A 16,321-nucleotide genomic window follows, 5' to 3' on the forward strand; every position below is an offset into this window, starting at 1 on the left:
AAAATTTATAAACTATAAAGAGTTTTACCTCATGCAAAACTGTCATTTCTTTAATAAGACATTAACTATTTTTTTCTGAGACCCTCCAAGTACCTACAAATCCAAAATGTGGCCCTGCAAAGGGTTTGAGCTTGAGACCACTGGTCTAGAAAGATACCCGATACCAAATCAAATGACTTAAGTGCTGAATATAGACTATATTGAACTTAACTGAAGGCACATTTTAACAGGATTCAAAGAAAGAAAAAAATCCCGACATTCAGAATAAAAAATAATATGCAACTAACTGGCCCCATGGAATGAAAGACTGAAGTCCTATGCAATAGTGATGAAAAGGTGGTGTGCAGGTGCGCAAAACCTACTCAAAAGCTTTGAGAAACTAAGCAGGAAATTAACTGTGTTGTGGAAGAAAGAATGATAACTTACAAGCAGTCCACTCTACAATTGGTAGCTGCATTATATTCTTGGTGGGTTGGAAAGAACATAAAGCTAAGAGAACATCTTATGGCTTCACAATTCATATAAATATGATAAATAAAACGAAGCACACTCGATGGATCAGTCAGTACCTGAGTTATTAAAAAGTCTGCATCACGCTCCAATAATGATCAATCATAAGTGTTTTCTAATGTGCTATACAAATCATTAACATTTTAAGCACAAGGAAAACACATTCTTTTTCTTACTTGAATTATCAAATAAGTTATCCAAATAAGTTATTTGTAAGAGCTGTTGCCAAAAAAGGGAAGACCAGAAAAAAATGCTACTATAAATGGCCCAGCTTTAATTCTGTATTGGTTGCTGGACCTATTGAGAATGAGCAATTGTGCTTAAATTAGCAACATCAGACTATCATTTTCCCCGATTGTGAGATTTGCTTCCAAAGTGGAGTGTAAAGGGACAAATAGTGAGAAATAAAAGTTCAGTATTTAAAGAAACCCTCATTTAATTTGAGTCGATCTTTGCTCTGCAGCTGAAACAATATTTAAAATGTTTATACTCCACACATCCTCTTATGGGTGGGGTACAAAAAACTCCATACCTTTGAAAAGTATACAACAAAACAAAACAAAACAAAAAATCATAGTAACACACACAAAACCAACATAGCAAAAAAAGAAAGCAAAAAAAAAAACAAACCCCTGTGAAAAAGATTAAAAACTAAGCCCCATGATCAATATTAAACATACATAGCCAAAGGGGCGTTATGGATTTGATACATCACCTCTGTGGGTAAAATCAAAGCAGTTTATATTATAATGTATGCAGGTACTTCTGTCCCTAGTGGACTCCCAATCTAAGTTCTGAACCTGGGGCAATGCAGGGTTAATAGACTTGCAGAAAGAACTGCAGTGGAAATCAAACCCAGGTCTCCTGGTTCAGTCCACTACACTAATCATGATCTACTCTTCTACAAAAACCACCTCCTCCTACTGATAAACTATTGACATTTAGAAGGCGATCACAGTTCAATGGTAGACTGACTTACTCATTTAATAGAAAAAAGTTTTTACATTTATAAGCAGGTTATAGCTATCAAAGCACATGAAAATCAAAATGTACTGATTCTCAAAACAGAATAAAAGACCACTTTTAACAGATGTAAACTATTTATTGAATATTTGCCACCAAATATTGTTAAATACATAATCTTGCAGCTTTGTTTTCAAGTTAAAATGTCAGAAACAGAACACCAATATTTACAAATATTATAAGGAATGTTACATAATGACACATTAAGGCGTAAATTCTTTTGGCTTAGAATTCTGAAAAGAATAGCAAAAGTGATGTAAAATCTTAGTGAGATTATGATTAAGCTACAATTAAGTCTTACAAAAATATGGTGTAAGCTGGCAATAATCCCATCTGACATCCTGGCATTATGTTCCTTCACAGGAACGATAATTTATACAGTCAAACTTTAAAATTTACATATAAAAAGGTAGTTCTCTCCACCACTGAAAATTACAGCTTGTAATGTACAATTTCAGGCTACATTTTTGAAGGTCTGGAGTATCAAGTTAGTTTGATGAATTAGTCGGTTGGCACTTACGAACACATTTATTGCCCTATAATGAGAAAAATGAAAGCATTAATTTAAGCCTCAAAACAACTTCTTGTTTTAATACTGTATACAGTTTGCACTTCTAGTTTAATCATCTTTGTACCAGTTAAAATAAAAGGTAATTTTAAATTTCAGCATCCTGCCCCACCCCAAGGGGAAAAAGAAACAAACAACTTTGACAAGCATGCTTTTGTGCATATTGCAGTGGAAACACACATTTAATTTGCATATCAACTAGTTTTTTTAAAAATCTGTTTGTTTTAGTACCATCTAGAACATAGGAGTGGCATCTGATATTGAAAGCTAAAAAATGATTGGGTGACTCCATTTTTAAATCAATTACATTGGTGGACGGTTGAGAAGAGAATAAATTTTAAAGTGGTTACATTAATATATAAAATGTTTTATGGTATAGGACATGAAGATCTATTAAGATGTTTAACCTTTCAAGTAAATAGGATTGCTTCTTGTATCCAGCATTCTTTGAAGCTCAGTTATTCAACAAGTAAATATATTTGTTTGAAGTCCTTAGGCTTCCGCAGCTGGCGTTATGATTGTTGCTGTTGCCTGGATCTCTGGGTAGGTAGAACAGACGTTTCAGCCTTCATGCACGATTGCTGAAAAGTCAGTTCTACCTATCCAGATGCAGGAACCAAACTTTGAAATGACCTTATTACTGAATTAAAGAAAGTTTATTCATATTATTTATTTTAATTTTTAACTCATTATTTTAATTGATTTATTGCAAATTTGCTGAGAAATTTGATGTTTTATTTTTAAATGTTATCTTATCATCTGCCTAGAATCCGACACATATATAGAACAGAATCTCAGACTGATATGGACATCCATTTGCAAAGGCAGAAAAAGGGACTCCAACACTGCAATACATCCAAATATAAAAAAGGTGTGTGTGTGTGTGGGGGGGGGGGGGGGCTGAAAGCTGCATGTCCAAGAGCGATTACTAAAGGGAAAAAAAATGACCAATCTAAAAAGGAAGTCTTAAGACTTGTTTCAGTCATGGCCAGGGTACAAAAAGGTGCTCAGATTCAGCAGCTGACCATCCTCCAGTGGATGCCATCCCCTTCTCTCCTTCCCTCCTGAAAGTGAAATGGAAAGGGGCCACAAGACAACTTTAAGGGAAAGGGGCCACAAGACAGCTTTAAGGGAAAGGGGCTACCAGACAGATTTAAGACAGCTTCAGGTATCATGGGAACTCTCAACAAAGCAGGAAGCAATTTTTGAGGAGTATTGTAGTGGTTAGTGCAGTGGACTGTAAACCAAGGGACTTACGGGTCCTGTTACTAAGGCACGAGAAACGCTAATACATCCATAGACTATAATGGATGCGTTAGCGTGCGCTAAAATGGCTAGCGCGCCTTAGTAAAAGGAACCCTTAGATTCAAACGCTATTTAATTTTTAAAAAATATTTTTGTAATTGTGAGCCCTCCAGAAACAGAAAAATACTGTACCTAACTATATAGTCCAACCCTATACCTAAATGCTAGAATGGTATGTTAATTACAAGAGAGTTAAATTGGGATTTGAACTAGAGTCCCTTGGTTGATATTCCACTGCACCAACCACTGCCCCTCTAACTTTGTATGGCTGTCTGTGTGGCCATTTTCAAAGTATGCTGTCATACAGATACTCATTTCCTTTGTTTTCCCCATTCATAATTTGAACGTTCCAGTTTGCAAAATGGATGTTCATAGAGTATGATGCCCATCTCATGTATTTTCAAACAGGCAATCTGGATGTCCATTTGGGAAAATCCGTAAAGTCCTTTCAAAAATGCCCTTTTGACAAGCCTGAAATAACCAAATAGGGGAGAAATCTAGGCAATAACAACTGTATGACCCCCCCCTAGGTCTGCATATCAACTAGTTTTCCTGAAAAAAAAAATTATTCTGCCACATTTTAGCAAGCATTTTTACCAGAACATAAATTCATAAGTGAAAGGAAAAAAAGGAGAAATTAGGTTCTTACCTGCTAATTTACTTTCTTTTAGCTTCTCCAGACCAGTAGAGGTTAACTTTACGAATGGGTATATATCTAATCATGACCAGCAGGTGGAGACTGAAAACAAAACTTTGGGACAGTATATCCTAGCCCCTCCTCTCTATTTCCCTCAGTCTGCCGAATAGCCAAGCAGAACCAAGAACTGGAAAACAACAGAGAGAAAAAACAACACTCCGAAAGGAGTAACAAATAACAAAACCCAAAATGCTGTTGGAAAATGCAGAAGAGAAAATTCCCGAAGGAAGAATGTCCCCACAGCTCGCCAGCTAAGCCAGCCGAGCCACAGCCGCTGTTCTTCAATTCTCCCCGGCCCTAGAAAAATACTAGAACCCGCAGCAAAAACCAAAAACTGCCCGCGCAACAGCCCCAACAACAACAATAACAGACAGGGTGGGGACCTCTACTGGTCTGGAGAAGCTAAAAGAAAGTAAATTAGCAGGTAAGAACCTAATTTCTCCTTCTTTAGCACTCTCCAGACCAGTAGAGGTTAACTTTACGAATGGGACGTACCAAAGCAGTCCCTCTCACGGGCGGGACCCCCGAAGGGCCGATACCAGTACACGCTCACCGAACACCGCGTCCCGACGCGCCTGCACATCAACCCGATAATGACGAACAAAGGAATGCAAGGAGGACCAAACCGCAGCCTTACAAATATCCACCGGAGGCACGAGCGACGACTCAGCCCAAGAAGCCGCCTGACCCCTAGTGGAATGAGCCTTGAGAAACTCCGGAACAGGCTGCTGTTTCAGAAGATAAGCGGAAGCAATCGTCTCCTTGATCCAGCGCGCAATAGTAGCCTTAGAAGCGCCAGCTCCCCGACGAGGACCCGCCAGGAGGACAAAGAGACGATCGGACTTCCGGAATTCCTGGGTCCGCTGCACATAAGAGCGAAGGACCCGACCGACATCCAACTTGCGCAGCTGCCGTTGCTCAGAAGAGCCCTCCCGACCACCCAAGACCGGGAGAACCACCGATTGATTGACATGAAAAGGAGAAACAACCTTAGGCAGAAAGGAAGGAACAGGCCGCAAGACGACCCGCTCCCTAGAAAACTCCAAGAAGGGAGTCCTACAAGAGAAAGCCTGCAGCTCAGAAACACGCCTAGCAGAAGTAATGGCCACCAAAAAGACCGCCTTCAAAGTAAGGTCCTTCAAAGAACAGTCGTCCAACGGCTCGAAAGGCGGACGCACCAATACAGAAAGAACCAGATTAAGATCCCAAGAGGGAACCGAGGGCCGTAGGGGAGGCCTAAGCAACTTGGCCGCCCGCAAAAATCTAATCACATCAGGAAGAGCCGATAAACGCTGACCTGACACCAACCCTCGAAAAGCCGACAGGGCCGCAAGATGAACCCGGAGAGAAGACCAAGCCAGGCCTCTATCCAGACCGTCCTGCAAGAACTCCAGAATGTTAGGCAGAGAAGCGCGAAAAGAGGTCACTCCCCGCGCCCGACACCATTCCTCAAAGAGACGCCAAACCCGCACATAAGCCCGAGAGGTAGAAAGCCTCCGGGACCCCAACAGTGTAGAGATCACCTTGTCTGAATATCCCTTCTTGCTAAGGCGACCCCTTTCAAGAGCCACGCCGTAAGACAGAAGGGAGACGGGTCGAACATGGGAATGGGACCCTGCATCAGCAGGTCGTCCGAGAGAGGCAGAGGAAGAGGATCCGCTACCAGGTGCCTCACCAGATCCGCATACCACGGACGGCGAGGCCAATCCGGCGCCACCAGCACCACCAAACCCGGATGGTAAACAATGCGAAGAAGCACTCTGCCCACCAGCGGCCAAGGAGGGAATACATACAACAGCCCCTCCGTTGGCCACTGCTGGACCAGAGCATCCAGACCCTCGGCCAGACCGTCCCTGCGACGACTGAAGAAGCGGGGCACTTTGGCGTTGCCACCCGTGGCCATCAGGTCCATCAGGGGCTGCCCCCAAGCCTGCACTATCAACTGAAACGCCTCGGCGCCGAGACACCACTCTCCTGGATCTAGGAAGTGACGACTGAGGAAGTCTGCCTGAACATTTTCTACTCCGGCTATGTGAGAGGCCGAGAGGGCCAGCAGATGGGATTCCGCCCAAACCATGAGCAGAGCCGCCTCCTGCGCCACCTGAGTGCTCTTGGTGCCCCCCTGACGATTGACATAAGCCACCGCCGTGGCATTGTCCGACAGCACTCTGACCGACTTGCCCCGCAACAGGGAGTGGAAAGCCAACAGCGCCAGACGGACCGCTCTGGTCTCCAACACGTTGATCGACCAGGCGGCCTCCTCCGCGGACCAGGTGCCCTGAGCTGAGTGACCCAAACACTGAGCCCCCCAACCCAGGAGACTCGCATCCGTCAGGAGCACCGTCCACTGCGGGAGATCCAGACCCACCCCCTGAACCAGGTGAGGGGTCTGGAGCCACCAACGCAGACTGCAGCGCGCCAAGCCTCGCAGGGGAACCGGAACATCCATCCCGTGCCTCTGGGGAGACCACCTCCGGAGCAGAGCATACTGGAGAGGACGCATGTGGGCCCGCGCCCACCTCACCACGTCCAGGGACGCCGCCATCGACCCCAAGACCTGGAGGAAATCTCGCGCCCGAGGACACCGGGACGCCAAAAGCAGGCGAATCTGAGATTGCAATTTGCTCACCCGGCCCTCTGGGAGGAAGACCTTCCCCAAGGAGGTGTCGAACAGCACCCCTAGGTACTCCAGACGCTGAGCCGGGACCAACCGACTCTTGGAAAGGTTGACCACCCAGCCCAGCGACCGGAGAAACTCCACCACCCGAGCAGTAACCCGGGAGCTTTCCTGCAACGACTTTGCCCGAATTAACCAGTCGTCCAGGTAGGGGTGTACCAGGATGCCCTCCGACCGCAAGGCTGCCGCGACGACCACCATCACCTTGGTGAACGTCCGAGGAGCCGTGGCCAGCCCAAAGGGAAGCGCACAGAACTGAAAGTGCCGACCCAAGATCGCAAAGCGCAGGAAACGCTGATGAGAGGCCCGAATGGGAACATGCAAGTAGGCCTCCGTCAGATCGAGAGAAGTGAGAAACTCCCCCGGCTGAACCGCCAGAATGACCGACCGCAGAGTTTCCATACGGAAAGAGGGAATCTTGAGAGCCCTGTTGACCCCTTTCAAATCGAGGATGGGCCGAAAAGTCCCCTCCTTCTTGGGCACCACAAAGTAAATGGAGTACCTGCCCGTGCCCCACTCTGGAGGGGGCACTGGAACAACTGCCCTGAGATCTAGCAAGCGCTGAAGGGTCTGGCGAAAAGCCTGCGTCTTCCCCGGAGTCTGACATGGAGAAGCGAGGAAAAAATCCGGCAGAGAGCGGGCGAACTCCAGGGCATAACCGTCCCGCACCACCTCCAGGACCCACTGATCGGACGTGATCTCGGCCCATTTGGGGAAAAATTCGCGCAGCCGGGCCCCCACCGGAACCAAAGGGGGCGCCGGCAAGGCGTCATTGTGCAGGACGGGAAGCGGGGGAACCGGCGGAGGGATTCCCTGCCCCCCGACGGGCCCCCCGAAAGGGCTGCATACGCTGGAAGAACCGACCCCGGGAAAATCCCGGAGACTGAAAAGAAGCAGCCCCACGCCCAGGGCGATACTTGCGAAAATCCCGCAAACGCCCCCGGGCCGCACTCCCCCGAGACGCCGGGCGGGCACGGTCCTCCGGCAGACGGGGAACTTTCGAGTCCGACAGAGTCTGAATCAACTTATCCAAATCCTCTCCAAACAAAAACGACCCCCGAAAGGGAAATTTAGTAAGCTTAGCTTTGGACGCAGCATCCGCCGCCCAAGCGCGCAGCCACAACACACGCCTTGCGGCCACGCCAAAAGCCATAGACTTAGCCGAGATCCGCACCAAGTCATAGAGAGCATCCGAGAGGAATGAGGCCGCCATCTCAATCTTCGCAACCTCCTGATCCACCAGAGACCAGTCGTCAGACTCTCGATCCAAGACCCGCTCCGCCCACCGAAACACGGCGCGAGCGACCAGTCCCCCACAAATAGCCGCCTGGACCCCAAAACCAGAGACCTGAAAATTGTGCTTAAGGAGGCCCTCCAATTTGCGCTCCTCAGGATCTCGCAAGGCAGAACCGCCCTCAACAGGCACGGTATGCCGCTTGGAAATTGCCGAGACCACCGCATCCACGACCGGCGAAGCTAACGTAGCCCGATCCCCTTCAGGAATGGGATACAGGCGAGCCATGCTGCGCGCCAGCCGAAACGGCGTCTCCGGCGTTTTCCACTGCTCCAGGATAATATCCCGAATATCCTGATGCATAGGAAAAGAGCGGGAAACGGTACGGATCCCCCGCAACAGGGGGTCCCCCACACGCGGAGTCTCCGGCGGCGCGTCCTCAAAACGCAAGACCGAAGAAACCTGCTGAATAAGGTCAGACAACTCATCTTTCTGAAAAAGACGCACCACAGACGCCTCGTCACTGGAGAACGGGAAATCCGACAACCCGCCGCCAGCTTCCGTCCCCTCCAGAGAGTCCTGGAATTCCTCAGAAGGGTCCAGGTCCTCCTCCAGACCGACCCGTTCCTCCGACCACAAATTCTCGTCCCACGACACCCGCGGACGCTTGGACAAGGGAGGCGGCGGAGGGGACGTCACGCCAGACGAAAGAGGCAAAGCCGCAGGAAGCGCGGAGGAAAAACCACCCCCCGAGACCCCCTGGGCGCAACCGGGACCCCCAGCCGCCTGAAAATAGGCTCTGCATAAAGAAAAGAAAAATTCAGGAGAAAACCCCCCCGAGGGTCCCAAGGGACTCCCTGCCACAGCAGGGGACCCAGCAGAACCTTGCCCCTGCATAGTCAAAACAGGGGGAAGGTCACCTGAGGTGGAAGACAAAATGGAGGGGCCAGACAGAGAAGATGGCGTCTTTCCCGCCAAAACAGCTCCCTCCACAGCCTGCAGCGGCTGAGAGACCTGAAAAGTCTCAGCCGCTAAAACAGGCAAGCCGGCATCAGCTGTCAAAATATCAGCTGAGAGGGAATCCTCAAAAACCCGACCGTCGGCGGCTCGGGGAATCCCTCCGTGGGCGGACGGAGAAGACCGGGCTTCTCCTCCGTTCCCTGCCGACTCGCGAGGCACCATCGGCGGGGAGCTCTGGGCGCCTGCAGCCGCTGCCGACGGAGCTCCTCCACCGCACCGGCCTGAACACCGCTTGCACAGGCCGGCCGCGAGTGCCTCGCGTCTGGAGCACAATGAGCACTTTTTCCCTTTAGAAGTGCTCATTGCTCCATACGCGACCTAGCTGTAAAAGAGTGCCGGTTAGTTGAAAAAATACAGTAAAATACAGTTTTCTTAAAGGGATACAACCCTCCAGACCAGCACTACCTCAGGATTTTTTTTTTTTTTTTTTTTTACAGAACAGACTCCACAGGCTCTCAAAGCAATAGTCTTGCTTGATTTAGGGGGCAAGGCTTATTGCTGAGGCTCCTCTAAAAAAATGTGGGGAGGTGGAGGAAGTGGGGGGAGGGACCCCGCTCGTGACCCGCCGGGTTTGACACCCCCGAGGTCGGACGAACCCCCAAACAGAGTCCGTCCAAGCTCCGTCCGGCCAAAAACAGGGACAATAAACCCCTTAAACAAATTCCAACAGCCCTACCAAGGGAGATGGGTACAGATCACATCAACACCTGCTGGAGACTGAAAGAAGACTGAGGGAAATAGAGAGGAGGGGCTAGGATATACTGTCCCAAAGTTTTGTTTTCAGTCTCCACCTGCTGGTCATGATTAGATATATACCCATTCGTAAAGTTAACCTCTACTGGTCTGGAGAGTGCTAAAGAATGAAGTGTTTACTTCCGACTACTATGGTTCTGGTTTGGAGGAAAAACTGAGAAGGGACACAGATACAATGTACTGTAATAAAAAATGTTGGCAAGGGTTTTACATCCACTTACTTTCCATCTTTAAAATATGTTTTCAGAGTATCACTGAAGCTTTTGGAATATTTTACAAACTCTTTCTTTTGATGCTCCAGTGCCTAAAAGTATAAAATAAATTAGTAGTTAGGAGAAATGACCAGTGTACATAATTAACAGTATATGATGCTGCAATTTTGTTACAGTTGTAATCTGCCAAGAAACATCTGGTGGAATGCAAAGAGTACATTTACATACTGTAGTTGATGCACTGTTGTACTCTATAGTGGCAGTCTTGAGACTCTGAAACATTTAAAGTGACAGTATACTTTTGAACTGTCTATACTGGGCACCATGGTTGACATCACCCATGTGAGAATATGCTACCTGCTTGTCTTGGAAGACTATAAACATGGCAATGCTAACATCTAAGCAAGAACATATTTGTATTATAAAATGCTCTGACTAATTCCCTCCCTATTTCTGCTGTTAGACCGACTTGTAAGAATCTAGTGTTCCTGCTGTGATTGTATCTCTTGTACTCCACAAATATTTTCATTTTTCTTCATTCCTACAGACTAGCCTAAAATGTACAATTGACCTACCCTGCGATTCTGGTACTGATATTTCTTAAAGACATTATTCACGGTGTCGAGAAGTTCCTTTATTGCACTGGCGATATCCCTGTTTGTAATGGAAAACACAAAAAGGGATAATTGGATCGGTGATTTAGAGTTTCCAATGTGTGCAAAAAAATTGCATTTTTAACATTAAAGCAAGAGAGGTTAATATACTGCAAACACTAATGTATTCTTCAAGATCAAGTCGCGAACATGAGTAGTTAATATGAAACAAGACTGCATTACTCCCTAAAACAGTGTCTCTCAAACTGTGTGCCACAAGAGATTCCAGAATTTTACTTTTATAAAAAAAAAAAATTCCCTTCAAAAGTATACACTAGAATAGATGACATGTACATCACGTACGCAAAAGTCTGTCAATGTTATGAGCGTCTGTGTGCGTAAGGATACAACCACCCAGACAAGCATCACTCTTTGATGTGATTGGTCCTTAAAAACTAACGGCCAGTAATTTTAGTTTTATTTTTTATGCAGTAGTTATCCTAACTTGAGCAACAAAGCAATCAAGACTCTCTTATTTGGATCTCATCATCTTTGTGAACTTGGATTTTCAGCTCCGACAGAAATTAAATTTAAAAATATGAGAACGATTGTAGATGGTGGATGATGAAAATTAAGGCCGAGGAAAATTAAGGTCGGAGACTTAAGTTGAAAATTGCCCCCCCTTCCCCGTCAAACTCGAAAACGAGCTAAATTTAAAAGAACAATTTTTTTTTTAAAGAAAGCAACTGACTAAAAGTCAGAAAGCCACTAGAGCGGGAAGGCAATAAAAGTTAAACGATCGTTAAATGCGTCTTCTTAGCTCCGCAGAAATGAAAAAACTGAGGAGACGCGCACCCTGCATTAGGCGGGAAGGCACTCGTGCATGCGCTACCACAAACTTCCTAAAATCTTAAAGTGGCAATGCACTTTTAAAGTGGTCCGTACCGGGGCTCCGTCGATGACATCACCCATGTGTGAGAATATGCTGTCTGCTTGTCCTGGGATAATGCATGTTTGCTTGTTGACTTTCGAGCCATGTTTTGAGTTAATTTGCATTCAAAAACAAGAACATCCATCGCATCGATTAGCAATTCAATTTACTTTAGTTTCACTGTTACAATTATCCATACATAGCTTGAAGAACTTTAAATAAATTGTTCTCAAATTTAATTTTTTGTTGGTTTTGCAATTTTGTAATTTCAATTATGTGAAAAAAAAAAAAACCCCAAAACAGTTGCTCCATTTAGTGTGCTGGAGCCAAACAAGTTTGAGAGACACTGCCCTAAAAAAATGGGGAAAAAATAATCAGATAATTTTCTTTTAAGGTAGAAATTTAGTCCATCCTTCCAAGTGCACAAAATTTATACTTTTTACTGTTCAAATAGTTTATTGGTTTTAGTAAAAAAGAAAAAAGTACAAACATAACAAAAACATAAAATACAGAAATGGTTACAAGACATGTTATAGATAAGCCGCATTAAAAACCTCAACATCTTTATAAATAACAGTATCTTGTTGCCGTGGATTGGTGAATAATGTCGGTATTCAGCTGTGTAGTGATTAATAAATTAAGGACAAAGTTAGCGGGACCAAACTTAAAATTTATACTTTTTATCTAGACAATGAAACAGGGACAAACTTGCCCTGTCCTTGCAGGATCTATCTCCATCCCTTCCTCGTGAGCTCTGCACTGTCCCATTCCTGCAAGCACTGTCCTTATCTGCACAAGCCTCAAACACTTTGAAATCCTAAGTAGCAACATTCTAGAGCTCAGATTGTGATGTCATAATGCCTCATTCCACCAATGCCTAAGCCCTGTCCTCATCTGCACAAGCCTCAAACACTTTAAAATCATAAGTGTTCAAGGCTTGTAGGAATGGAATAGGGACAAGTTTGTCCTCGTGTCATTCTCTAAGGTTTTTTCCTAATATACTCGCTGTTAAAAATGGATCTTGTCTGGTCCGATTCCTGTACTCTTAACATCCAGGTTGCAGAAGAGAAGGATTTCCGATGCATATATTAATTTGCTTAAGATACCCTGAAGACTAGATCCACCTAACTCATGTGCCGTTGTGCCACATTTGAGCTATTTTTGTGAGTGAACGCTGACCACAGCTGTAAAACACTAAGAACTAGACCACTCACCCTCCTACTTTCCTCTTGTGAAGCTGCATTGTCTTCATAAATACTGTAATGACTTACAGGAAATCACCTCAAATATTTGTTGGGATCAAAGAAGTTGTCAGTATATTTAACGGAAAGGGCATACCTCCCCATATGTTCAGAAATAACTTACAATTCAAGTAAGATCATCATGTTTTACTCTAACAGGAACAAGGTATTGTGAAATATACAGGATGATTCTCTATATCCTACTGTACAAACATGCAAAAAAATAAAAAAATAAAAAAGCAATTAAAAATGAAATCACAGGATTGATGATCTTACATATGCAAGGAAATGCATTGCTTACTTGATTGTCTGAAGGAATCTCACTCTGTCATTTATTTCATCAGGAATTTTACTAAGAATCTGTTTAAGTGCTCGTGCCTTTTCGTTTAATTCTTGGAATTCAGGTTCTGGTCTCTCTATCATATACTCTAAATGGGATGAAACATTGAAGAAAATGTTATCCTTAAACTTCTTTGTAGATCGTATCATTTTTCTTATAATTTGTAAAATGCGTCACGGTAGTCCATTTGAAATGTTAAGTTTGTTGCTATGTGTAAGTACTAGATTCAAGTGATAACTAGCTAATCTAGCAAGGAGAAGTCAGGTCTATGTTGAACTCAGATGTTATCCCTGCATTTGGAGTGCACACAGACTACAAAAACAAATGTACTCCATAATACTCCTATGGAAAGTTATGATGGCTGAAGACGGAGAAAGGAAACAAACAGGGGGATAAACCAGAAGCTGTAAATGACACTCAGTGCCAAAGGTGTGGGTGGAGCAGGTTTATATAGAGCTGAAAATTGTTGTGGGAGGTGCAGGTAGGTGGCACAAAATTCCACCCCACCCCTAACCTTCAGCACAGTATTTTCGTTTTAACCATTCCTCTTGTCTTTGGCAATGAAAACTAATACAGTTCATAAATGTAAGTCGCTTAGTTTTAAGCAGTCTATACATTTTTAAAATAAATAAATATTCTGGGAAAACTGGCAAGTTGAAGCCTTTTCCTAATCAAGCATTTAACATTTGTTCTTCCCTAAGAGAACTGTGCAAATTAATTCTAAGTATGACTTGATGAGCTTTTTTTTTTTCAAATGAACCCGATGAAAACAGATTTATTACAAAACTTAAGTATTTTGACTGCCTGTCAAAACCATTTCTAGCAGACACTGCTGAGCCTCCTTACAGCTTGCGTCAAAACCCCTGCTAAGCAGTAGGTGAGGGAAGTGGGGACAGCCCCAAGATCCAAAAATACTGGTGCAGGCTGGTTAACAGGTACCACAAGGGACTGGCCCATCAGTTACTTTCCTATGCAGGCAAAGCAAATTGTGAAAATGGTAAGCTTCGAGCATTGAAACTGCTGAAAAATCAACTGAAAAACACTGAGTAAAATAAATAAAAAAGGGAGAGCAGAACAGAAATACTCCTTCAGGCTCAAGTGCATAAGAAAAAACTGTAGGTGACAGTAGAGCTCCCGGTGAAGTAAGAGGATCACAGAAAAAATCTGGAGTGGATTCCTTCTGCAAAGCCCTTGGCAAGGAGGAAACTACCCACTTGCCAGAAAGACACGCAAACTGCACTGGAATAATACATACTGTATTTAATATTTCTCCTAATTTCCTCATGGCCCTTTTATACCTTCTACATCATCAGCTGCCATACGCAACAGAGATTCTGTGAAGTTCACTTCTACACTTTTCTTCTCTAAAATCTTTACAATTATGTCCTGCGTAAGACCTGGATTCTCCTTTTCAGCCTATGTGGGAGAAAAGAAAGTAGTCAATCTGTGCATTTAGCTGGAAAACATAAAGCTCTGAAATATTACAAAGGTTGAATTTCACTATTAATACACACCATAACATTAAATTGAAAAAATATTTTCCATAGGCATGACTTCTAGCACACACTGGCTACCAAGTTACTGTGGTTTCATTTCAACAAGTATTTGCATACCAATTCATACCACATGTGTATGTTACAGCATTTCAATAGGCTGACTTCAAGCACAATCAATCACATGAGAAATAAGATAATCATAGAACATTAGCAAAAGTGCTTTGATGGTGTTATTTAAAAACACAAAAAACTCCCACAAGAAAAGGTAACAAAATCTAACCTGCCTATATTATGTAACACAATAAACCAGCCAGCCGTTTTTGCTCTTTTGCCTCTTGAACTCTGTGCAGAGCCACTACAGGAAACGGCTGCTGCAGAGTTCTTTGGTAACTTCGCAACACCACGGAAACTCACGATGTTGCCATGGGAACTCACAGCAACAATTTCCTTTAGTGGCTCTGCACAGGGAAGGAGCATAGGAGGGAAACTCCTGTCCTGGTTTACCACTGGACCATCAGGATGTGCAAGGTAGGCCTTTTCAAGTACAGGAGGGAGGTGGGGTTGTGCAGAGCTAACTGGGACAGGGACTCAGGATGGGTCACTTGAACTGGCTCACTGCTGGACCACCAGACCTCAAGGCAAGCCCAAGGGATTTCTACAAACATTTGCGGAGGGGACAGGGGTACACGTCTGGGGATGACTCAAATATAGACCAAAACACCCATTTTGGGGCATTTTTTTGGCCCCCAAATCTGTTTATATTAGAGGATATATGGTATGATAAAGTGAGAAAAAAATGGTTTAAAAAAAGCGCTAAAAGTAGCTGCAAAAAGGTTAGAAGTTTTGTTTTTTTTTAAATGCCATCTTTGAAGCCCAGACCAAATATATGTTACCTTTTTTAATATGTGAAAGAAAGCAAAGTAGCAAAAACAACAAAGTAGGAAAACCCAATACTCCACAGTGAAACCAATCGAAGAGATGAAAACAACAAAAGACTGGATGAAAATGTTCTAAATGATGATTTATTGGTAAAACTCCACAACAACAAAAAATAAACATATGATAGTCCACGTGTGTTGATCCTAACAGACCCAACACGTTCTGTATATCGGCGAACATGCCTTCCTCAGGGGTCCTAAAGGTATTAGAATTTATTAATATTAATCTGTGAAAAGAGCTGCTGTGAAATTGTGAAGTGAAATAGAAATGGGGTCCACCTAAACGAAGTTGGTGAATGGCTGGAGATTGTGCAAAGGTGACGTGGTACAGTAATGTACATGCTATTTATGCAATGGCTAGGAACAGCCTAGGTAGTTACAAGAAACCTATAATTGATGCGATAAAGAGATTGGCAAGAACAAAAAGTGTAGGTGACGTGATTTAATCATAAAATTAAAAAGAAAAAGAACAAGAAGTTCTATTACAAGGTGCTACAAATAATTCTCTTAATGGAGGAAGCTAAATAGTGGCATGCTAGAGGATCTGTACCAGAATCAGTTCTTTTTAATATTAATGATCTGGAAACAGGAATTATGAGCAAGGATCAAATTTTTAGATGACAAAATTAAACAAGCTTGTTAAAATCTCATGCAGACTGTGAGAAATTGCAGGATGACTTTACTAGACCAAGAACTGGGTTTCTAAATGGCAGATGAAATTTAATGTAGACAAGTGCAAAGTGATGCACATTGGGTCAAACAACAACTTATAGGTAAATGATG

At 44.0% G+C, this 16,321-nt stretch overlaps 1 protein-coding gene across 3 annotated transcripts in view; it reads right to left on the reverse strand.

The window, feature by feature from the left end:
* Positions 1–1,473: 1,473 nt before the first annotated feature.
* Positions 1,474–16,321, reverse strand: part of PDCD10 (programmed cell death 10) — a 28,260-nt gene continuing 13,412 nt past the window's right edge. For all 3 annotated transcript variants that reach the window (XM_033958168.1, XM_033958166.1, XM_033958167.1), the window contains exons 4-8: positions 14,403–14,520; positions 13,066–13,192; positions 10,575–10,653; positions 10,009–10,091; positions 1,474–2,069 (exon numbers count right to left, since the gene is read on the reverse strand). In XM_033958168.1, coding sequence (XP_033814059.1) covers positions 1,988–2,069; positions 10,009–10,091; positions 10,575–10,653; positions 13,066–13,192; positions 14,403–14,520 — 489 coding nt within the window. In that variant the 3' untranslated portion in view covers positions 1,474–1,987. The remainder of the gene's footprint in view (positions 2,070–10,008; positions 10,092–10,574; positions 10,654–13,065; positions 13,193–14,402; positions 14,521–16,321) is intronic.

This window comes from Geotrypetes seraphini, chromosome 9 (genome assembly GCF_902459505.1).
Source record: "Geotrypetes seraphini chromosome 9, aGeoSer1.1, whole genome shotgun sequence".
NCBI classification, from domain to species: Eukaryota; Metazoa; Chordata; class Amphibia; order Gymnophiona; family Dermophiidae; genus Geotrypetes; species Geotrypetes seraphini.